The sequence below is a fragment of the Aptenodytes patagonicus genome, chromosome 5 (genome assembly GCF_965638725.1).
Source record: "Aptenodytes patagonicus chromosome 5, bAptPat1.pri.cur, whole genome shotgun sequence".
In the NCBI taxonomy this organism is placed as follows: Eukaryota; Metazoa; Chordata; class Aves; order Sphenisciformes; family Spheniscidae; genus Aptenodytes; species Aptenodytes patagonicus.
The window spans coordinates 9,141,192-9,165,680 of record NC_134953.1 but is presented as its reverse complement, the minus strand read 5'-3'; the positions used below and the strand labels follow the sequence as shown (position 1 = coordinate 9,165,680).

General features: G+C 45.6%; 2 protein-coding genes and 1 long non-coding RNA gene across 18 annotated transcripts in view; all 3 read right to left on the bottom strand.

The window, feature by feature from the left end:
* The window catches only part of NDST2 (N-deacetylase and N-sulfotransferase 2), a 143,503-nt gene extending 129,222 nt beyond the window's left edge, over positions 1-14,281 (bottom strand). For 2 of the 5 annotated variants that reach the window (XM_076338487.1, XM_076338493.1), the window contains exon 1: positions 12,025-12,105. The gene's annotated coding sequence lies outside the window, so the exon portion shown is untranslated. Of the gene's footprint in view, positions 1-12,024; positions 12,106-14,224 lie in introns of those variants that run through there. The other 3 variants (XM_076338489.1, XM_076338490.1, XM_076338496.1) reach the window with 3 other exon arrangements.
* Positions 12,827-13,745, bottom strand: LOC143160341 (uncharacterized). The gene is made up of 2 exons (XR_012995366.1): positions 13,571-13,745; positions 12,827-12,940 (listed from the first exon to the last, which is right to left on the bottom strand). It is a non-coding gene; the product is annotated as an uncharacterized LOC143160341 (long non-coding RNA).
* Positions 14,282-18,272: 3,991 nt separating the features above from the next.
* CAMK2G (calcium/calmodulin dependent protein kinase II gamma) overlaps positions 18,273-24,489 on the bottom strand; it is a 123,124-nt gene continuing 116,907 nt past the window's right edge. For all 12 annotated transcript variants that reach the window (XM_076338474.1, XM_076338477.1, XM_076338476.1 and 9 more), the window contains 2 exons: positions 23,611-23,856; positions 18,273-20,994 (listed from right to left, as the gene is read on the bottom strand). In XM_076338474.1, the coding sequence (XP_076194589.1) occupies positions 23,624-23,856 (233 nt within the window). In that variant the 3' untranslated portion in view covers positions 18,273-20,994; positions 23,611-23,623. The remainder of the gene's footprint in view (positions 20,995-23,610; positions 23,857-24,489) is intronic.

Here is a 24,489-nt window from a genome sequence, read left to right as displayed (position 1 = left end):
CCGAGATAAAGCTGCTCTTTAGAAGAAAGTTAAGTCCCATTGTGCAAAGCACAGCCCGTGCAAAGTCGTATGACGAACAGCTCTTCTAACCAGAAATAAACTGCTTTAGAAAATGTAGCTTTTTATTGGTACAGACTTTTGGGTCTCCTTCTGATAGCCGACATCTTTCTCCAAAGCAATACAGCAGAATGTCTGATATCTGTAATCTACTTCAGATCTCATAGTAACAGAAGAAAAACATTACATTCACTGTTTAAACAGCGCAATCAGGAAGCGCTTACAGAAATTGCCACGTCGGGTATCACAACTGCGTGGCAACTGGTTTGTAATCTCCAGTATGGGGCCTTCCGGTCCCAGCACCATATTTCAGAAAAATAGCAGCTGGCAGACAAAGATCAGAAACATCAATATTGATTAAAATTACATTCCAATTTGAAAATTTTAAAGCCATATGAAATTTTCAGACTGCTGGGCTTTGGGGGGGGAAAAAGCAATGCTGGCTTTCAAAGCAGGTTTCTGATCTCCTGGAAAATCCAGATTGGTCACGTAGTAAAAGCCAACGTCCCAGCAGGAATGAAGGTCCCCTGTTGTAGGTGCTCTCAAACCTCACCATGCACACCCACCCCCTTTCTCACAACCATCTGAGTGCAAATGGTCAGGAGGAACAGGGCTTACCTCAAATTGTTAAGAGGTTGACACACTTCACTGGAGTTGGAAGCAGAAGAATATGGTAGAGGTAATCTTATGACTGCCTGGCTCTTGGAAGGGCCAGAGGGCTCTGATGAATGTATTTATTGCTGTAATCTTGAGCCAAATGCCTAAGGGTGACTGCTATTTCAAATCCTCTAAAGCCTGTGAAAACAGATAATCCATTGTTTAAAGATTTTAACTAAAAAAGACCAAGGTTGCAAAGCCTCAGGCAGAAAGAACAATGAAACAGTAGACAGGAGAGCACTTTGCATTAGTTTGCTGCCCACATATTGCTCTGCTCTGCACACTACACAAGAAATAGCAGCAACTGGACCTTTGCGTCAAGAAAGAGCTTTTACTGAAGAGGGAAGAGAAAGGGGATTCCTCTGCCCAGTCTCATAGCTACCTGCTCCCCAATGCACTATACACCAAAGGTTTTAAGCCTTAGCAGTGATTAGTTATGCCCAATATGAGCTACATTAAACAGGCACAGAATTTTTAAAGCACTTGGCACTTGCTCTGGTAATGAAGCCCCTTTAATAAAATGCCTCAGGCTGAATACTTAAATATTGCAGCATTCAAAAAGATCGGTAGTCATTTATAACCTCTGCAGCTAGTACATTTAAAGCACGGTGATGCTGTGCTGCCGGTGTAATGGCAATGCTGACCTTGTGCAGGAAGTTTGCCAAGCCAAAAAAACCACACGGTATGACTTGCTCCCCAGGAGAGAGACACCATATCAGAGCAACCGTGACAGGGGAAGAACTACTCCACTCGCTGCTCTCACGTACTGCTTCCTAGAATTTGCCATTTCCAAAACAAATAAAAATTAACAAACATTTTAAGAATTTTTGATGTGACATTTCCTCAATCCCTGTTTAAGACGCTCTTGGGTGACAGTGATAGGACAAAAGAGTCTTTCGCACCAGTATTACCATCTTGAAGCTAGATTCAGGTCAGTACGAGTCAAAAATCATTTCCTCTTTTCTCTTGTATCTCTATTTCTGCAGTCTCAGTGAGGCCAGCCTTACAGGCAGAAGAAAGGGATGAGAAGCCTCCTCACATTCACAGGATGGATTTCACCGCAGTAGCCAGTCTGTTCTCATAACTTTACATGAAACAAAACACTTCTTTCTGCTTCTCCTTCCTCCTCCTTCAAGACAGGTGGAATCAAGCTAGATGGCAAGATTTTCCTAAAAAATATTACCTAAGAATAATTCATTGTAGGAAATCTAAATTTAAGATTTAAGTGTTAGATTATATACTAATGCCTGTGCATACAAGGTCATTCACATTTCATTTGGCTGAGAGTTCCCTCATCTTATTCTGGCCACCACGAAAGTCCTGGCACGTGTGCTCACAAGCCTTGCAACCACTTCCCCAGCTGTGTCAGCAGTTTCATAGGAACACTGGAAGACAGCTATGGTAAAAGGTCATGACTGCAAAGGAAGATGGAACTCCATACAGCCCCAGGAAAAGTTACAGGTACCCCAACAGAGAGCCGGTAGCAGAGGCCGTATAACACCAGCGCCAAAGGGTTGCGAAGACAGGACAAAACCAGTAAAGTTCTCAACACTCATTTTCAAGCTTGGTGCCATCAGTCCCATCCTGGTAGAACAAGCATGAGGTTTCTAAATCACCAGCCATGAAGACCAAACCACCTCTGCATCCCTACCTAATGCTTTCTCCAGATGAAGGCTAATGACGGGGGGAAAAACGGAATCTTGCATTTGTGCTTTACACCCTAGATCTGTACGAAGAAGTGTTTCACAGAATCATAGAATGGTTTGGGTTGGAAGGGACCTTAAAGATCATCTAGTTCCAGCCCCTCTGCCATGGGCAGGGACACCTTCCACTAGACCAGGTTGCTTGTCTGTCTGTATTTATTTATTTTTAAAAGTTTGCTCTTTTTAAGAACTACTCAATATAGACTTTAAGACCAAACGGTTTACAGACATATCCCTCAAGAACAGTCTTGCTTCCAGTGCAGACGCTGTATCAGTTTCCACTGCTTTGTCTTCCAGCATTGCCTCTTGCTGATCTTCACCCTTGCACAGGATGCGTTTCAGGAAGATATAATTGCAGGAAGGGGAAGGGGCCTGAGCACTCACAACAATTTCAGTCTCCAAAGATCTGTCCAGAATAGTATTATGGGTCAGACTTCAATGGCAGGGTGCTAGGAAAAAATGTGGAGGAAAACACAGGAACATCTCTTTTTTTAACAAGGTATGGAAAAAAACAAAACCAAGAACCATTCTATAGAAACATAACTAGTTTTCTGACATAACGTGTCATGTCTTTCTGGTAAATCGCACAGGAACATAAAAGATAACACAGCATTGCTCATCAGAGAAGCTGGCAGGTCCTGGAGTAGGGCGCAAAAAAATACAGTGCAGAACCTGTGACCCCAGGTTGCTTCTGATCAAAGCAACTGCTTTCCTCTTCTCCTGGACGCATCTCCTTTAGAAACGACTATTGCTATGATTTCTTCAATCTTTGCCCTTAGAGGAAATCACCGATATAAAAATTAAACCAGTGTCCAATTAAAAGCGGAAAAGAACAGGCAGCAATGAAAGGCTACAGTTACTGGCTCTCAGTCTGCTGGGCAGGCAGCTCAGCTTTTATCATGCTGCCTGTTTCCGATATCCTTTTGGAGTTCGTCATGACCATTGTTAGTTAAGTCTAACCTAGATAAACTTGACATTTAAAAATTTTGCAGGACTGATGCAAAGAGAAGTAGCATAAGACTCCTCTTCAGCTTACACCATGTGAAATTGTACTTTTAAGGTGGTCATCTGGCACGTGTTTAGGTGGTCGCACCTCTCCTCTTCTCCAAAGAGAGCAGCCCTGGCACTTCATCAACTCATCCTATCCCCAAGGCACTCTGCGGTGTGCTAATACAAAGCATTTGAGCTTGACCGGGTTTCTTACTGATCAACTCAAAAGTAACTTCTTCTCTCCTAGAGAATGATAACATAGCAAAAAAGGAGGTTTGTTTTGTTCTGTTTATTTTAATTTCCACATCAGTTTCCTGATCCTGCTTGCTGAGTGGTTGTGCCAATATTGAGAAGGGTCAGTACAGGATTGGATTGTTTTCTTCAGTGGTAGCATCAGCTTAAATGCAAACCAAGAGGAGTATGTTCAAAGGGCATCTTCACCCTGTTTTCATTTAGCAATGGGAAAAAGCTAGGACTGACATATAAATAAGGTAATTATACAATAGCTCTACAACATGCAAAAGAATTAACTATAACAACCTCAGAGAAACATTATACTTAACACCAACTGCAATTACGACAATCCCTGAACACTAGCTTGTTTTTAACCTGCCCACATATGCAACGCAAGACCAAAAGGGACTTCCAAGCTCTGCCTGCTACCACGGGCACTGTATCGCCACGTGTGGTTAGTAAGGAATTTGTATTTGAAAGTAATGCTGGGACAGGCAAACATCAATATTTTGTTTGAGGCAAAGCAAGTTTTCCTGCAGAAAGCTCTGTGTTTATATGTTTATGTGGACTTGGGCCATGGAAACATACCCTGTTCCACGCATGGTTACAAGATACTAAACTACAGACACTAACACATGATAACAGCACATTTTCATGGTAGCCTTGACTCCGGGAAGTAGGCTTATTCACATCACGCTTTGATACAAGTGGCCAGATCTGAAACAGGAACATAAAGGAAGGATATGGATGAAAGCCTGCAGACAAAACTAAATCAGGAGACAGTGAGAGAGCTCTGCTTATGAGGAAGATGATTATGACTCAGCCACAAGTAAAGCACATGCAATTTGAGCTGAAATATTGCTGACAGAATCCAGAACATTTAATTAAAAATGAATAAAACCAATGAAATTACAAGTAACAAATTAAAATACATTATTTGTAACTGAAATGGAGGGGCAGGGGGAAGCTTGATGTTTCAGAGGTGTTCTGGACAATAGATCAGACATGGAGACTAGCAATTTATGCCAGGCTTCAATGCTGAAATGAATCTGCCTCTTTGCGGCTGCCAGACTGGGCCAGGATCCCACTTTATCCCACTGAAAAGACAGATTCGACATTGTGATAGCTCACATCATTCTCCTGAAAGTGGATTCACACAGCTGATGAAAACAGGGAGCTGCAGCAGTCCTCACACAAGGCCACTCTGCATTGATCGATGTAATGTCTACACTGGTTTCCGCCTGCTCTTTTTAATACCTCTGCAGCCCTCGATAACTGGAAGGACAAGCAGTTCACCAACAGTAAGGTGCCAATGATTTCAGTTCTGCAGCTCCGCAGGTGAGACAAACGATGCCACTTCAAAGACATCTCTACACTTGAAACAGACCCACACGCGGGTGATGCCCAGAAAAGAAACACAAACAAGACACGGGCAATGACAGATGGAAGAGGATGACATTTTAAGGAGTCAGCCAAGAAACCAACCTTTTCTCCACTGAAAATTTCTGCCTTTAATTAGATTGCACAGAGTTCCCAGTCTTATTGTGCTCCTCATTCACCTTGGGCCGTCAACTATTAAGAGGTATTCAACTTGCTGTGAAATTACATTATTCATCTCAAGCAGGGATCTAGACGCAATGTGCCGCTGCGTTGGGCCACTCCAAGCCTGACCTCACCATTCGTTCGAAGTTAAAACTTCCAGCAGTGCAAAACCCTGACTGCGCAGGAGAGAAGCCTGTCTCTCTACAGGAAAAAAAAAAAAAAAAACATAGGCCATTACCTGACATTTTGACATTCAGCTTGCTTCCAGAGCCAACTATAATCTCAGCGGTTAAGGTTTTGAATTGAACAAAGACCTACTCATGACGTGGTCTGACTTCTCTGGGACAGGCACGGCTGGCCAGGACCACAGTAAGGTCCTGGTTACCAGTTACTGGGGAACCCTGGCTGTTGAACAACTTAACCACAGAGGCAAGGGCAAAGACAATCAACAGCTGCAGAGCATGCCGTAACATTCGGCATTTGCAAAAGCTTTCAGAATAAAGTGCGAATGGCAAAGAATCACTGCATCAGCATTAGCTTTAAAAAAAAAAAAAATCTAGAGAAAAAGTGCTCTAAAGATGGGAAAGGTAGTTAAGATCAGAAGAGACAAATTTCTGTAAACCAATTATCAGTGAAGGTATTAAAAACGTTACACTGAAAGCAGTGCAGGATTAGGAGCCAGTTAGTGTCACTCTGGGAAGTGTTCAGCTTACCTTCTGCTCAGCTATCTGTCCTGCTGACATTTTCTACATCTGGACTAACATCCTCAGTTTTCATTAGATTCAGTGGAAAAACAAAAAAGAACTTCCAGAATGTGATTCACCTCACCAAATGTGGACATCTGCTTTAGGGTGAAATGAATTGCACCCTAACATACACTTAATATGAAGGGAACTTACAGTGCCTAGCTCAGATGTGGACACTTCAGTTGTAGATCTTCACGTGTAGTCAGATGAGTCCAACTCTCATCATCCAAGAGATAACAGAACTGACTGTTTTCAACGCCCTTTCTGACATGAAATTTCCCATGCACTTTAAAGCAGCGGGTAGGGCTAGAGAGCTAACACAAAGCTGTTCAGTAACAGGCTCTTAAGACAAAAATAGAAATTTATAAAGTGTTCTGGGGATCTTCTAACCTTTCTGAAGTAAATCTCAAGTTTCCCTTCTTTTCTAAATTGATCTCTACTACTTGGAGTCTATCACAGCTAAGGCCTGTCATCCCACTGTTTCCTTTGAGGAATTTATACCAAAGTGATTGAAAATTTAAGAGTTAAGATCTGTTAAAGAGCTCTCAAAATCCACATGCAAGCTCTGATTTTACTTCAGAAATACTGCCAAGCAAATTAGCATTAATTAGAGACAAGCTGAAAGACCGATAAAATATTAGGCTAATGGAAATCATCTGGAACCGTAAGACTAAACATGATCAGAGAAAAACAAGTTGCTCCGTCACATAATCTAACAATCCTGACATGGGAGCTCCCAATATGAACGACTCAAAGGAACGCCATATTCTTGGAGAGCTTCTGATACAGAAATGAAGGATGTAGGAGACCAGAGAAACAAACAGAGGAGAAAGGGCAGGGTGCTGGGGTTGTACGCTTTCAAAGACACTGACCAGATGGCAGACCAGAACTGCAAAAAGAGATTAAGAAGGGATAAAATTGTCATTTTGCTGTCCCTCTTTCCTCCTTCCTTGTTGCATCAGCTATGCCAACCCAGCTCCCAAGGGAACTGCTGAATACAGAGGAAAAACATGCATCAATAAATAAAAGCAGCAGTGATCCCTAGCCCCAGAGAGGGCTATGACTTGTTGACATGTCATTTAACACATGCAGTTTCATGTCCTACTCTCTCCACAGTTGTGGAAACCCTTCCTCCCTGAGCAGGTACCTGCGAGCCCTCGTCTCCTCGTGTGAGCTACAGTACTGGGACAGGAAGGTAGGAGAGGAGGGGACAGACTGCTGTCTCTTGCTTTACAGGGAATGCCCAAGACAATCTTTTCCACTAATGCAGATGCTTCTGAAGAGGAAAAAAAAAAAGAATTCAGAATAATGCACTGCAGCATAGGGAGAAAACAGATCAGACTAGTGCAGTACAGCTGTATTTGGATCCCACCAAAACCCCAGATCACACTCCCTCGTTCCCATCCCACGCTCAAAACATGCGCCAAAGCGCTGAAGATGGTAACTGTGGCGTGACACACACAGAGCATGGAGACCAGTGTTAGGACCTGCACAAGCCCCGTACACTGAGCAGAGGACAAAACATGTCTCTCCTTTTCACCCTCCTTTGATTCTGGGGAAAAAAAATACAAACGTTGGTATCTGATCGTTGGTAGTTTTAATGTTTAACTTCGCAATTTGTATTTAATGACAAATATTAAATTCACTTCATGGAAAGAAAGTGTGCAGTATTTTAGGCTAAGTCAGGGTGCTAACATTTCAGCCTGAGAGCAGCTGCAAACACTGTTGATATTCAGCGTCTGCAACCCCAGCAGGACGAACAGCTTCGGCTACATACAGCTACAAACACTTGGAAGAGACAGGTATTTCTGAACATCTTCTTGGTGTTGTTAGTACATAAGCAAGTGCTGCGTGAAACTGTCCTTACTTATTTTGCACTATTCATTTTACTCACAAATTCAAAAGCAGGCTGAGTCTATATATAGAGATAGACTGTGACCATCCCTCTCTCCTTGTTTGGAGAGTTTGGGCAGCTTTAAAAAACAAGCAAACACCAATTCCCACTTCTGTAAAAACGGATCTTGTGACACTGCCCAGCGTAAGCCACAAATATTTTGAAAAGGTCTAAACTGCATTTTACAATCTTATCAACCCCCTCGCATTCACTGCTAGATCAGTTAGCTCGCTAAAAATATTAGAGCGGGCAAGAACGTGATGGAGGATATCTTCCTGGTGCAGAAGATTAATTCATCATTCACGTCTACAGATTTCTACTGCATTTTTAATAGGGCACATATGGATTGAGTCTAGTGATCTATATAATTTCCTTTCTGGATATGGGTCTGCACTGAAAAACAGTCCCCAAGCAGCAATTGCCAGAGGCCTGAGACCTTCAAATATCGCTACGCAGAAAGAACGGTTAGGACTCTGATGTATGTACTCCAGTAAATCTCTCAGTGGCGATTTAAGACATAACTGTGCTCCACAGATCTGCTGGAGATTCCTGCCTCCGGAGCAGGATCAGCAAAGCAGAAAGTCTGCCTGTACCTTCGCTGCTGCACACAGCCTGGGATCTCAACTCCAGCGGCTGAAGCAGAGGCACGTATGCCCTTCTGATTTTGCTATAGTGGGAAAACCGCCAGTGTAAGGGCAGAGGGCACAGCTCAAAAAAAACCCCCAAAAACCAGCCCTTGAGACTTCCAGAGCTGATGTCAGAGCACCCGGAGATCAGGCTGCACCAGCATGCCGTGCCTGCAGACCGTGCTGTTACAGGCCAGAGGTGAAGTGCCTTGGTGCAGGCATAATGAAACGCAGAGCTTCACCCCTTTGCATTATGTTCAATTAACCAAAGCAACGGCGTTCAGGAAAGTCACAGTGCATTTTACGAAGACAGCTAACGTTGCTCTGGGCCTTCTAAAAATATGCTCCCAGCATTAGCCTTCTACCAATTCCATGATGCTCAAAGCCTGTCATCAGACAACAACAGCAACTTAGATGTATTTGCATTCAATCGCAGAGACTGAAAAGACAGCTAGAAAGGGAAAAATTGAACGCAAAGACCCTTGCATCAGGAACGGCTACAAAAAGGCTAGAGAAGCAGAGACAGCAAACGGGAACATTCACCCCAGTTATTTCCAGAATCTGGGACAGATCCGGCAGTCGTGCCCGCCGCCGCCGCCGCAGACTGCTCGTGTGCTGCTGCTGCTGCAGCATCGCTGCCTTAACAGCCACAAACTCCACTGCAGCTGCCTGTTGAGCTGGAAATTTGATACACTGCAAAAGTTGCTGACAGCCAGAGGCTGTTCCCTTGTCTATAAAATATCCTGTAATAAATTACATTACAGACTAGGGAAAAGGATTCAGAAGAGAGAGAATTAAAACACAACCTTATAAGAGCTAAATGAGACCAATTAAAAGAGATTTGCTACAAGTGCTGAGGGATTTTGACCCGAGCTGTAATCAGGGATGGATACACATTCCTTTAAAAGAGGAAAATGAGCAAGAGATCATGTGTAAACAACTCTGCCAATTAACATGAAATGGATTATCTTATCTATGCAGCTCTGCTCAGAGAATCACTGCATATTCCAGATATACCACAGAGAGATCTGAGATAGGCATTTAAACCTCTGAAACAAGGCTCAGTGATGAGGAGATATGCTGTGGTTCAGGACACATCAAGGCCTCATGTGCATTTGGGTATCTCCCCTCCCCCCCCCCCCCTTTTTTTTTTTTAAGAAATCATGGAATTATAAATGCTAATATAAAACTAGTCTCAGGCTTTTCTACCAGGTCACCTACATGAATTCTGATGCAGATCAGACTGAAGGTTAGGCATCACAACAGTAAAACATGCCTTACAGAAAAACCACGCAGCAGGTAGCACCATCACTGCACTACTAGGTACTGCTGAAAAACACGCAGCTTGCCAGTGCACGCACTCCTGTCCTGATAAACACTCGCAGGTATTATTCCACACCTTAAAAGAGCAATTCTCAGTTCTTCTGTATCACGCTCCCATTTTGCTGCCAGATGCCCCAGAACTCCTCTCTCCCCACGCTCAGCAATACTGGAGGGCAGGATTGGCCCCCACTCTCCACTCTGACACCAGGCTTGAGAACCCATACCCAAGAGCAAGTGTCATTTCTGCGACTGGAGCGAAAAATTTGACACGAACAGGTGCACCGCCACTTCTGCTCTGTAGCTCATTTTCACTGCTTTTTGAAATTTCCAGTACTTCCTAGTTCAAAATCATATATATATACACAAAAAAGCAGTTTTACAAGGGCTGAAGAAACATTGAAACAGGAAGAAAGGACACGTTAGGAAACCATGTTCGAGACGCAGCAGCAAGGAAAATAGTATCGTGGACTTAGAGAAGAGCAAAAACTGAAAGGGAAGAAAGAACGAAAGGAGGAATTTGGGATGAAGAAGAAAATTCTAAGAAGAAAGCAGGAAGTGTACAAGACAATAACCCTAAGAGATACGTACTTGTTCACAGCTGCTGACAGTGGAAAAGTTTTAGAACATTTTACGCTGGTTGCCAGATTTGAGCACAGAGTTTTTCCACTGGCTCAGATCTGGTCTAGCGGAGTCGGGCTGCTTTTGGAACCAGCCTAGCTCTTAACACAGCGCAACCACCTTTGTGCGGCGTGAAGCACAAACTAAAAAGCCTTTCTAGGTCCAATCTGCCAGGAGTCGGATCAGTAATCTCAGTGCCGCGAAAACAGCTGCACTGAGAAGCCCAGTGCAGAAACACCACCCAAACCCATCGCAGATGGAGCGCCTCAGGTGCCTCTGCGCAGCAGTCCTACAGGGCTCGGCTCCGGGACCGCTTACTGGTGCGGATGTGGAGCCAGCTCACATGGGCAACGTGAGCACGTGTGGGCACCCAGACCGATAAACTCTTGGGGCTGGTGCTGAGCTTGTAATTATTGCTGGCTCTCTGGGTGGTTTTGTACACAAGGTGTCCCAGCGTACCAGCGCTACCTAGATTCTTCCATCACCCCAAATTTCCCAGTCCAATTATCGTAGATGATTGGCTGCACATAACCTGAAAAATTCATCAGAAGTTTCTAGCGTACCTCTTCACCACAAAGGGCAAGGTTACATTTCCTAATGAGAAATGCACGTACAATTAACAACTCTGAATACTTCTTTGGCAAGACTGGTCACAAAGAATCCCAGTGTGGAGTAGCGTAACTTGTGGTTGAATCCAGATATATGACGTTTGCTCACTTCTAATTCGGGCAACACAGAGTTTATTCACTCTTGCATAAGCAAACAGGGGTGTCTCGCGCTTTATTTATCACTTTACCACTGCAAATATGTTTTAACGACTAAAGGATGGGAAACACTATAGCAACGATTCCTCACGTTCTATCAGCTTTTCCTACGTAACATTTTCCTTGTGTCTTCGCGCTACCGCAACCGTACCCGCTGTTGGCCTCCACTGAACGCAACCCCCGAACAGAAGCGCGTGTAGCCCACGCAGTCCAGCTGCGGCCGTACGACGGGGCTACGAGCATCCTTCGCCCCGCTGCCTCGTTCAGCGGCGGTCGACGCCGTACCAAGCCCCCTACACCAACCAACGCAACGCCGTGCCGCAAACAAAGCCGGAGCGAGACCGTGTGCCCAGGCGGCGGCCAGGGAAAAGGGGGCTCCGGCGGGCGGGAGCCGCGGCAGCTGCGACGGGGAAGGAGTCGCCGCTGCGGACCGCGTGTCGGCGGCTCGGCGCCCACGAAGAGGAGCCGGGCAGGGCTGCGAAACCTCCGGCCCCGGGCGCCGCCGGGAGACGGGGCCGCCGCGGCGGGGCCCGGGTGCCCCCCGGGAGCGGCTCCCGGCGAGGTGGGGCCCCCTCGGCCGCACAGGTGGCCGCAGGGCGGGCGGCGCTGAGCCTCGGGGGCGGGGGGCAGCGCCCTCCCCGCCGCCTGCCCCAGCTCGGCCGCCCCCCCCCCCCCGGCGGCGGCCGCAGCCGCTCTCCTCCCGCGGCCCGGCGCGGGGCCGCCCCTCGCAGACCCGCCCGGGGCCGCCGTCCCCCGGCCGGCACGCAACTTCCCCCAGCCCCGCCAGCGCCGCTCGCCCTCCTCCGCCGCCCCCCGAGCCGGGCCGGGCCGCCGCCGCCACCACCCCGCTGCCCTCCGCCTCCGCCTCACCTGCCGCAGGGAGTCCCCGCCGGGCGAGCTGGCGTGGGCAGGGCAGGGCAGGGCAGGGCTCCCGGAGAGCGGGCGGGCGTCCCCCGGCGCCGCGGAGAGCTCTCAGGCCGGCCGCGGCCCGCCGGCTCCCGGCCGCTGGGCGTCCCTCCGGCCGCTGGGGGAGCCGCCGCCGCGCCGCTCAGCCGCCATCTTCCGCGCGGGGGAGGGGAGGGGAGGGGCGGGAGGCCCCGCCCTCCGGCCGCCTCGCACGGGGAGCCGCCGCCAGGCCGGCCTCACACACACACCCCCCCCCCCCCCCCCCGCCGCCGGTGCGCCGGGAGCGGGACCCCGCGGGGAGGAGCGGCACCGGGGGACGGCGGTTTCGGAGAAGCCGGCGGGAGGGGGGTCGGCTTCGGGCCGGGCCGCTCCTGGCCGGGAGGAGGCGCGCCGCTGCACGCCCTCACCGAACCACGTTGCGGCGGGTTTACCGCCCCCGCCCGCACCCCCACCCCACCCCACCCCGGCTGCAAGCGCGGCCGCTCGCTGCGGTTTTGCAGCAGGGAGGCACGGCACGCGCGGCGGCTGGGGGGGGGACACGGCGACACCGCCGCAGCCCTGGATTACAGGGCAGGGGTACAGTCGCCGCGCTCCCGGCAGCGGGGCAGGCGTGGGCTGCCCGGGAAAGCAGTAGGTAGGGATTTAACGCCGCTGTAACAGCCGCTGTGGCAGCACCCTCCCGAGAAAAACAAACACACGCACGGTGCAATTTCCTACTTAGAAAGACAGGGAAAATTGTAGTAGGAAGCGGGGAGGGGACGTGGAACCACATCACAGGAACATTTATTCTCAGCAAAGGAGGGAGAAGCGGACAGCAGTTTGGGAGTGCTGTTACCACGGTCCTGCTTTGGAATCTGCGGTGCAGAAAGCACCCACTGCGCTGCGGAGTGAAAACTAGGTTAGCATGAGTAGGACCTGGAGCAGTCAAAAGCAGCAGGACTGGCTGGTGGCAGAAGAGGAGCGAGCAAAGGGAAAGCAGGCGCTCAGGGAATGAGGCCTCATCCTGGCACAGCACCGCTTCCCATCCCTCAGTCCGAGAGCCCTGTGGATCACTCCCAGGAAACCCTCAAAAAAGCAACACAAGACGTAAAGTTGCTGTACAGGGACCTGTTCCTCTACTGAAAAGTTGAAAACGCTTGAAAGTCATTGCTTTCGGACACATTTATACAGGGCTTTTCATCTTCAGCTAGTCAGTTTGTACCTGAAGCACTGACCATGCTTCTGCAAGCCTGTTAAGCCTGAGGTAGCAGGTGAATCAAATAAGCAAAGTAAAGCAGACAAACCTACGAGCAACCGTATCTCCGTGTGGTTGAAACAGCCTGTTCTGCTTCTGGCCGACAGCACCCCCTCCTCAGCAGAGGCTGACGAGGCAGCTGGTCCCACCACCCGCATGGAGCCCTGCGGTCCCGTCACACCGGGACCACGCGCTGCCAAAATATCCAGCAGCAGAGATTTGAACACGTGATCGCATTTCTGTTGAATTAACCCAAACACGTACCACAGTGCTTACCGTCAGATTAAATGCCGTCCCACCGCCTGCAGCCATCCCCAAGCTAGCGTGGCAGCAGCAGGTGATACCCGATCTACCACAGACCTTGCACTTTCCAAAACAGCTGAGCAAATCTGAGCCAGCCGAGGGAATCTGCGGCAGTTCAGCACTGCGTGTCATGTGCTTGTAGCATTTATGATCCAGTGCTACCTTCTGTGAAACGGGATTTACCATTTCAAACCACAGTTTGATATTCCAGTATAAAAATAGTTTTTTGGTAGTTCCCCTCTCTCCCCCAGTCCAACCAATTTCAGTTGCATGGCAGGGGGGTTGGACTAGATGACCTTTAGAGGTCCCTTCCAACCCAAACTATTCTATGATTCTATAGTACACTGTACAGATGCAACAATATTGGCTTAAAATTCCATTTAAATCTGCAGTGGAAGAAACCACCCCAAAATATGCCCCAGCTTTCCAAACTCCTCCTCCCTCCTCAAACCACCAGAGCCGAATTCACCTGCCTTCCTTCTCATTTCACCACAACTCTCAATCCCTCTGTCATCTTTGTCTTTCTAGCTACCTTGTATGTAGCTTCCTCTACTCACCTGCAAGACCTCACCTGCAAGACCTCACCTGCAAGACCTCACCTGCAAGACCTCACCTGCAAGACCTCACCTGCAAGACACCTTTAAATCCATCTTGCATCTCCACTCTCTTCCCCACACCAGCCTCCTCACGTTCCAAACCACTCCGAGTGCTTGGCTTTATCACCCCCTTTCCATCTTCCAGGCTATCGTATTGCTCTGTGCCTACCTCACTCAGCACGTGCTATCCCTGCTAATATTGCATTTCTCTGAAGCAACTTCTCTTTCTTACAGTTACAAAAACAAACAAACAAACAATCCTTCCCTGGATATTCAGTAAAAAAAATGAGTTATAATGAGTATTTCTATTTGCCCACTTCTACTGAAGTTTTAACGAGTCAGGAAGCCTGTTTCTTTCAAAAGGGAAGGTCAAAGTATAAAGCTGTATAAAAGATTAAACGCATTACTGTTTATGTGGAAGCTCAAGGAAGTATTTCTATTAAGCACAGAAGATTTTTACTGATACTGTAACAGATTAGAAGGTGTTCAAGCTTGCTGACTTATGATATTTAAAATAATTTCAGCATTAATACTATTTTGGAATGAACAAGGCTGAAATCTGTTTATAATTCTTGAAAATATTTAAAACAACCTATCTCAAAGTTTGGGCCTTTTTTATACAATATGATAAAATCCAAAGCAATGAATTTCAAACGACACGAGTAGCACATGTCCTTCTTGTATAAATACATTTTTCAATTCATTTTGAACTTCTAAACATGGAGTAACAAACAAACAAATAAATAATTGCTTTCTGGAACAGGAACAACCATACAGCAGTAGCACTGCTGTAACTACTGGTACAACCTATAGGATGTTCCAATGTAAACAAGGCCTCTGAAGCACAGCCCTGATGCCATTTTTGCAGGCTGTCCTCTGTTGGTATGAACACTACACTTTTCCACAGAAACACAAAGGAGAAATAAATCATGATGAAACAGTATTTCATCCCAACAAGAACCGTACAAATCCCGACTCTGCCAATATGCAGTCGTAGGATGCATTAACAAAAAGATTTTCTGTGAATAAACGTCATCCTGCCCATCCATTCATGGATAATTATGGTAAAATTATGTAAATTGTCACAGATTGGGGACAACAACCTTTCCCTCTTCCCCCATCCACCTGTGCTTTAGCAGACCCCACTGCAGCGGCATAAGGAACTTTCAGACCGAGATTTTATTGCCTTAATTATTTGCATCCTTTCACTGTAGCCCAGTTGTCTTAAAAACCATGAGCATAGGCATTTTTGTTTTCTAATACTTGTTAAGTATAGAAGAAACTGTTTGCTTAAAATCCTTCATAATACTACATACCAACCAGTAAATTCCTATTCCTTACTAGCAGGCAGGCAGGGTATTCCTGCAGGTGAGGAGTTCTCAGGCACTAAGGATCTCGAGGGGAAAATTCATAACCCTCCACTCAAGCCACTTTAAGTGCCCCCAAGGAACACCTTTCCCAACTCTAAAATAAATTTATACCAAACCCAAATAAACAAGCATTCCAGGTGCATTAGTCTGCAGTCCCAAACCTTTCAAATTCTCAGGGAAAAAAAAAAAGCCACCTGTGACGTGTAGCAGCAATACCACCCAGCTGCTCTGCATCACTGTTCATCAGTCTCTTCCAGCTGTTTCTACAGAGCTCAGTCTCATTGTTTGCATGGGCAAATGGGAAAGCTGAAGCACGGAGCACACAAGTGGCTTGTCTGCAGTCACCCCACATAGCAAAACCAGAAACAAATCGCAAATCTGATTGCTAGTCAAACGCTCTGTCCGTTTGCCGACGTTATCAGGTACACAAAAGTAAAAGGTAACAGCTTTCATAATAAAATGGAAAGGATATCGACACTTGAGGTCTAATTCTGCTCATGCTTCTCCCCACCTCTCGTACACACTATGGCATAAAAGCATCCTGCCAGACTTTGTGCTGCTAGCCCAGCAAGTGAGAGCAGACCAATCCTAGTTTAAAGGGAAATCTGATTTGGGCACAAATAAAAGCTACCATCAATCATAGGTCTCCCACAGAGTAATCAACCTATGTGTACAAGCACGCATGTGCATATATTGGGAGAGAGGGAGGGAACTTGGAAAACCATGCTCAGACACTTCTCTTGGGTAGGAAGATGGCACAACGCCATCCAATACGATGAGCAGGTTTTAACCAGACATGGCATACTAGAAAATAAGTTTCTGAGAATATCTCTGCTTGATGGCTCAATACTAGAGCTATCACACTGCAGATAAGTACCATTCCCAATCCCTGCTGTCAGCTAAAACATAAGAAAACAGAAGACAGGAACCCTTTCTGGAGCAGATTCTATCCCATTGGTACATTTTTTCAGTGCCCCTGCCCAAGACTGACTAATAGAGCACTTGCAAGTGGTAAAAACACATACAGTACAGCTTAAATGGAACACCATCACCTTTTTTTAAAGGTACTTAAATCACACACGTACATAAGAACCCTCTGAAAAGCCCCATATATATGCTACATAAATATTCTTGACACAAGCGTTAGTCTGAGTATTGTGCTTTCAGTAAGTGTTTAAATGACTCGTCCTGTTAAAAGAGCTACTTAAGAACATGAGAAATCATCACTAACTTTATGGGTGTCTTCCTAGTGCATATTGGATCATACTGCAACATTTCTTCAAAGATCATTAAGATATGATTAACGGCTTCAGGAGAGACCTTACCCGATGAGAGATGCTGCCTTGGCTGTCAGAAATGACAGCAGAACCTCGCTTTGCTACTGTAATAGCAGGAGCTAGCTCTCCTGGCCACGAACAGATTGTCTGCAGTCCCAGTGACGTGGGCTGTAAAAATCTTACCTTCTCCCTTTAAACTCTAAGGACAATTTTCCTCCTGTTTCATCAAGCAGCAAAAGTAATCATCTCTTTAAGCAGCAGCAACTGACACCTATTTACTAGGTAATTGCTGCAGTTATAGGGGATTAAGCACACTGAACTCTCTTTCGGTGACAAGGCAAAGCCACCTCCTCCCATCCGCAGCCCTTCCCAGATGCACCCGAGAAGAGCTCAGGGGAGGGGGAGGCCCGCCAAGCCTGCCAAACCGGGGGCACAAATGCTAGCTAGCCCCTCAGGCTTAGCTGCAGCCCCTACCAAAACAAGATGCGTATCCCCAGTGCAATCAGAGCAGTAACTGTGCCAGACCCGACACACGCTCAGCTGCCACAAGGCCACCGGTAGCGGGAGACGCAGAAAAGCACACAAGCATCTCTGTGCCACCGCCAGCCGCGCTCCCCGGCCCAGCTGGGAAGGGGTCTCAGCAGAAGGGAAGGGGTCTCTCAGCAGAAGGGAAGGGGTCTCTCAGCAGAAGGGAAGGGGTCTCTCAGCAGAAGGCGAGAGCAGAACCCTGCAGGCTCAGCCCTGAGCGCGCCCGCCCTTAGGAGAGCAGCGTGAACAGTACGAGGTGGGAAATAAAAGAAACATGCCAAAGCAGCGAAGGCCTGAGTGGAACAAAGCCTACCCAAGGGAGCATAAATGAAATGCTAATAACAAGAGGCTGTATAGAAACAGAACAGGCTAAATCCAACTAAGTTCCGTTAGGAAATCATGCTTACGCTGCTAGACCAGGCAGATTTGTACAGGTGAGTGGTCACTCTGTGCCTCTGCAGGAGCATCCCATCTAGGACACAAAATACACCAGCTCTCAAAGAGCTGCCACCCAGCTTGAGCTCAGCAGGTGTACATCAAACCTAACGGCAAGGCAGCTTCTCCCACAAAGAGTCTGAAATATTGGCGAGGAAAACAAAGACCAAGAAAGGAAGTAACAGCATAGGCTTGCCAAGGGTTAGGCTATCACGAACAGAAGCAACATTTCCCTATTATCCCACGGTCTGTCAGGGAAATGCCACAAAGTTCATTTTAACAGGTTCTGTTGTCCCTTTGATTTTATTAACGCTAGTATTTTTTCATTTTAGGTATCGTACCACTTACCTTTTTTCCTTTTTAAACATACCATCTTTAAATCACATGATTTACTGACACAAAAAAAAGCTTTGCAGATTGATTCTTATCCCATCGTTTAAGAGAAAAACGTGACACTCAAAACTTTGCACTGTTTAAATGTTATTTTATTAAATATCTTCGGTTCAAGGTTTCATTGTAACAAAGCTATGAAGGTTCTACCAACATTCAGACCAAACAAACAAACACTAGCTAACTTTAATTATTTCTATTATCATGCAAAAATTCTGCATCAAATGCCTTCCATTTCCTGTTTAAAATGTGATATTTATAATATATATTATATAGATGCTTATATTAGCCCCATAAGAGAACATTAAGAATGCTAAAGGTGTACAGCTGTGTTTGATAATGGCCATACCAAGCTAAGGTTCTCATTAACTTAAAAGGAAACAAAACAAACAAAAAAAACAAAAGAGAGTTTGTCTCCAAGACTGTGCAAAACCAAAAAACCCAACAGTTCTGTTATTTTTAAATTTTCTCTGAAAGATGCAGATACTTAATACAGAGGGTTTTCTTTTTAATTATTAATAATCATCAGGTAAAGAGACGAGGAAGATCAGACCTAAAGAAGGCATGCATAATGTTTTGTATTTATCTTTTTTAAATGGCATAATTGTAATCTCCTGTTTGCTCTCTCTTTGTGGCTTTAAAAAAAGTCTGAATAAAATATCAAGGCTTTTCACTTTTCCACTTCACTCACTGCCTTAGTGCTGTCTTAAAAATGTTTCGAAATAATAAAATCTAGTGTTTGCCCCCTATGGGTTCAATCCCCACGCTCCTCCCTGGGGTGGTGGAGGGAGGAAGAAAAGGGCATATGCTCAGACAAACCTGGGAAGTGTGGATGGCCTTTTCCTTCATCAGGGGTTAGCTGACCTAATCCTGGTGTGGGATAGCACCCCTCTAACAAAGGGAGCAGAGAGCTATCTGTTGCGAAGCGACAGCTCCACTTTGTGCAACAGCTTTTATTTTCTGCACTCTGTTAAATAAGGATTAAAATTCCAAATTGGCTTTCTTCTCTTCCGTGGTCTGTAAAAAAGTTGCCTCACACTTAGTATGCTGTCAATGCAACCACTTTAAACTCCCTCGAAAGATCCGAAAAATAATGATGAGGGGTAGACAGAAATTCAGGTAAAAGCCCATCCCAGCTTCTGCAAGTGATGCCTTCCCTTGGTGAAGACAAATCCTATCGGGTCTGCCAGAAAGGCCGGTTTTGGCTTGGGGCTAGGCTCCCTCCTTGGTAAGGTCAACAAAACGCTTCCACATTCCCCACCCAATGAATAAAGGAAGTGGACTCCTTTTGCAGCAAAGCAAAGAAAAGAAGATGAATTGGCCCAAAGGACAAGCATCAGATCACATGTGCTAATTGCCTTTCACCTCTGCTTCATGAGGTATCCTCTAACGCCCGGAGGCAACACAGGGAGGTGGCCTGGAGTCCTTCGGCTACGGTTTTTGAGGTTCTGATCTGATAGTTTTCTCTGTTACAACATCACTGTAAAAAATAGAAAAATTACCCAAATAAACACTAGGAAACATGACACTTACAAACATCAGATGGGTTAGTGGTGGGGAGAAGCACCTGGCTGGGGCTGCTGGCTCCCACTGCTACTTTACTCGGAGACCAAACAAATCAAACAGGAGGCCAGGTAACCCCTTTAATTCTATGGGTGCATATATTTCAGTATAAAAAACACACGCTATTTATGCCTCATATAGGAGTGTATGTGCAAGTCTTCATGAAGAACATAACACTAAGTTTTTTGTCTGCTTCCTAAGGAACACGTGTTCTGCAGCACTGTGGATCCCAACTATGCTACTAGAAAGGAGAAAAAAAAAAATAGAAAATCCCATACATGTACCCTCTTCCTCTAAAATCTCTGCTCTTAATGCGATGCTTTTGTTTTGTTTTGTTTTGTTAAATTAAATAATCTGGCTTCAAACCTCTGTGTTTGGCCAGGTAGTGGGTGTTTCTAAAACCAGTATCTCTGAAGAGCAAGCTTCTATTTAAGTTATATTCACTTAAACCCATTTTTTTAATCCCTACTTCCACCTTTAGTTTTAAATCAACATCCCATTTCGTTTTTTTTTTTTCTTAAAAAAAAAAAAGTCTGTTTTGGGATCCAGCAGCCGAGCAACCAGCTTTCCATAGCGTTCTTGCTGTGCAGAAATCGAAGAAGAAACTCAGGCTGAAGTCAGTCTGCCAGGCAACGGGAAGAGAAGCGCCTCCTCCCTCTTAAACCCCAGTCTTCACACTGGCTCCTCTGGGGTCTCCTCGCCACCTCTCACTGATTGAAGTCGCAGCACAGCCTGAATGTGATGTTAGCTTCCACCGTGGCTTTGCGGAGCACAGTTCAGCCGTCCGCTGCTCAAGCCGCCTCCTTTTTTGCTCTCCCTCTCTCTTTCTCTCTCCTTCACTTTTGCTTTCCCCCTCACTTCATTTCTGAAAGATGTTCCAGCTGCTGCCATTTTCTTAGCCCTGGGGGAGGGGGCACGTTGGATAATCTGTCATTTATTTAGCATTACTCCTGTTTTTTATTATTTTATACAAACAACATGTCCTTTTTTTTTTTTTTAGATTTAAAAACACCTTCGTACAGCAGAAACAGACACGATGGATCCATGGAAAACAACAGAAAGGCAGCGCCCGGAGCATCAGATGCATGCAGGGTTTCGTGCATTTGGCTGCTGCCTGTTTGTAATTTGTATTTTTTTTTTTTAACGTCAAAACAGACATGACCGTTGCTGTCACTCAGGCACTCCAGAGCTGCTTGCTAAGAAGATATTGCCCTCCAGCTGAGTATCTCCACAAGTTGCTGCAGTCGGGAAGAGGTAGTGTCCACCCAGAAAGGAGAGGGGAGAACAGGATTCAAAGATGGAATGAAATAAAGCCAAACATTAGCTGTACAGAATTAATAAAACACGTTTTCTACAGGCTAATTATTTGGTGCAGGCAGAAACCCTTCCTAATGCAACACAGATTGGGGCTTGTGAGGAGAGCCCTGATGACAAGAGGCACCCACCTTCCCTTCCAGGTGGCTGAGTGTGCCAATGAAAACGAACTACTTGCTAAAATGAATCACCTGCTTGATTGGGGCAGACCTGGGCCCACTATCTAACAGTGACATGTCCCAGAAATTGAAGAAGTTTCCCAAGGGGTGGTCAAAAGCTCTGGCCCTAAGGAACAGTTTCTGCCTCACTTCCCATTGGCTTTTGCCTTGAACTGAAAGATTTTTTTTTTTTTTTTAAAGTCTGCAGTAATTTTGTCTCTGAATGTTCTTAATATTTAACGAAATGTATGAGCTCTTCTGCAGTTTTGCAAAGTTGTAGCCCTAATGACTGCTTTTAGCAAAGGCTCCTCCTGGCTAATCTTCTTGTGTCAAATCACACATTTTTTTTTTTATTTATTTGGATTTATTTTGATCAGTTTTAAGTTAGGGGTTTTTTCATGTTTGTTTAGCATTGTCCTGCCACAAAAGTGTAGCCAAAATCTTCTTTCTACCATTTCTTAGTTTGCAAATCTTTGTCGCAAACTCTCTTACTAGTCTTTTCCCTTCTCGGTTCCTACTCTCTCCTTGCACGGAAGTCCTCTGATAAACCTCAAACTTCTTTTACGGCTGCAGTTTCCTTTTAAGATGACTTACCCAAAACTGAACTCTGCCTTCCAGGTGAGAACAAACCACTCATTTCTATTTAAGCATTCTTATTCACCTCATTCCTTCTTCATCCTTACCCTTCACTGCACATGGGCCAACGCCGCTCCAAAATGATTCAATGTGTTCAGATGGGGGCTGCCCACACTGACCCCACTTGTAATTGCACGTGATTCCACCTCCTTCAGAACCCAGAAATGCATGCAAATATTTCAACTTCAATTTAGTTTATAGGCTTTTTTTAAAATATTGGTTTAACCAACATTTTGTGGTTTGGAAATGGCTTCTGCTCTGCAGTTTTCAGAAACCCTCCAGCACATACTTTTGGAGGAGGTGCAACATTTCAGCAGCCAAGTCAAGGAAACATACCTCTTCTGTAGCAGCTAAGACTCTCCGTTCCTAAGCTTCCTCAGAACTCCTAGGCATAGCCACTGAACCATACTGGTCTTTAATTTAATAATTTCTTCTGCATTTTTTTTTGGACTCAATCCAGGACAGAAGTCTCCCTCAACATCTCTGTGATGAAAACTGCTGCAAGTAAGTTATTTTTTGTTTCCCTGCAAAGGCTTTATCCTTCTCACTGCCTTACTCCCGGGAAATCCAGCTGATTGTCCCACTCTCTTGAAAGCTTCCCTGCTTCTGGTGCCCCCAACTGGTTTTTGCTTCTCAAATTCCATCTGTGACCTCTGCAGTTTGCTTGTGATAGTTCACATTCCTTTCCATTGCCTTCAGTAGGGTTGAATCCCTCACAACACCTAAGAATAAAAACTGTTCTTGGCTTAGTCCCAAGTAGTACACAAGCTTAGGACTCAAGTAGTAACTATACTTGAATGGTTCATCCTCAAATGACCACATTAAAAAAACCCCTTGTCTCCCAGGTGTAGATATTTTTTGTGTTTGCTCTTAAATAGAAAATCTTTAGTAAAAAAGTCCTAAGATTAGGAAACTTAGATCTTTAAAATGAATGTGACATATACTTCAGCATAAAATGAAGAGGCAGAAAGACTTTGTACATCTAACTAAAAGAAACCAGTAAGGCAATAAACAAGAATGCCTAAATGCTGCAGAAGTAAATGGATCTGCTGTCCTTCAGGAGCCAGCAACAATTGTTTCTTCATGTCAAAATTTATAATCAAGTTTCCTCCAATGCTGAACTGTGGCAAGCTAATTGGGGGATATTTTAAATCCTCTGATATTATTATTTGTTTAGATTTTTTTTTCCTCTGAGTTTTCTCAACATTGTACACTAAATAGCTTCCGCTAATCAGAAAATTGGTAGTAAAATTTATATGAATAAATCTTTACCCTTATGGCATAGAAATTGTTCTGTATAGATTTTACAATATCCTCTCTAGAATATGACATTCTCATCAAAAAAGTTCTCTGAAATCACCAGCATGTAAAGGTAGAACCCTGACAGCTGGGAAACAGCAAACCTGTGCACAGCATGAGATCCTCTTCCTCTCTGCTCTGGATTAGCACGCTGTCCGAGCACAGAGCTGAGTACCTGGGAGGAAGGACTGCTGCTACAAGGGTAGCTATGCTCAGGAACAACCGTCCGGCACGTGACTCCAGTTTATCAGGAGTGGCAGATAATCCTACTGAGTCCAGAGGACAGGGCTTAGAGAAAGGAACACCAACTGGCCAGCAGAAGTTTTTAGCCCACAGACAACTAAAAATGGTTCTCTCTCAGCCAGCTAAACAGCCCTGAATACTGAATTCCCACATACAGCAGCCTTAGTTGTGTGTATGATATACTCCTTCCCCGATAGTCCATACCCGTATTTGATCTTCACTGGAGAGGTGCTGCAGGAGCTCCAGAGCAGTGGTAGTGGACATTCAGCCACTTGCCATCTCGGCGGTGCCAGACGCGGGTCTCTTCAGACTGCGTGGTGCGGGGCCGGCCTTGGCCATCGATGTACTGTGTCAGGCGGATGTACGCGATGCAGGCAGCATCTTCACCAATGACATGGACATGCGGGTTCAGGATGGTGGTGTGTATTGGCTTGCTGTTCTTCGACAGTACTGGCAGAACATGCAAAACCATCAGCTTCACTTTACTACTAAGAAGGAACAGCCCCCGCATCCTCCAACCTCTTTTGTATTCTACTCACCTTCCACTGGATTCTGGGATACAATAAAAATTGCTCCTGCAATTTTCCAGGCAAAATCCAAGCAATTCTTTCCCCTATCACCTGTCCTTCTCCTTAGGAACTGCACACTTCTTATTGCCTAGAATCCCCTGGCCCCTTTGCTCCCACTTCTGCAAAGCATACTCGCCACTTTTTCAACATCAGTGCTGCTGTTTCTTCAGTTATAGGAAAAGATCTTTTAATTACAGAATATTGTTGCAAAGGAATCAATAAGCAGGAGATCTTTAAGCTAGGCCTGTATTAAATACGAACAAGCCTCAGAGAAGTGTAAAAGTCACTCCAGAACGTGGGTTTGAGAGACAAAGTCTCTGCGTACTTAGAGCACTAGGAATTGCCTATACTAAGGACCTTGACCTAACCCCCAAAATAAATAAAAAAAAAAAAATAGAACAGCTCAGGATTTAAATTTCAATTATCTCATCCTGTCGAGACATCCAGGAAGGGAGGTAAATCCACTAGTATAAATGATAGCATTTCTCCCAACTCTCCTTCCTGCCCCAGGCTG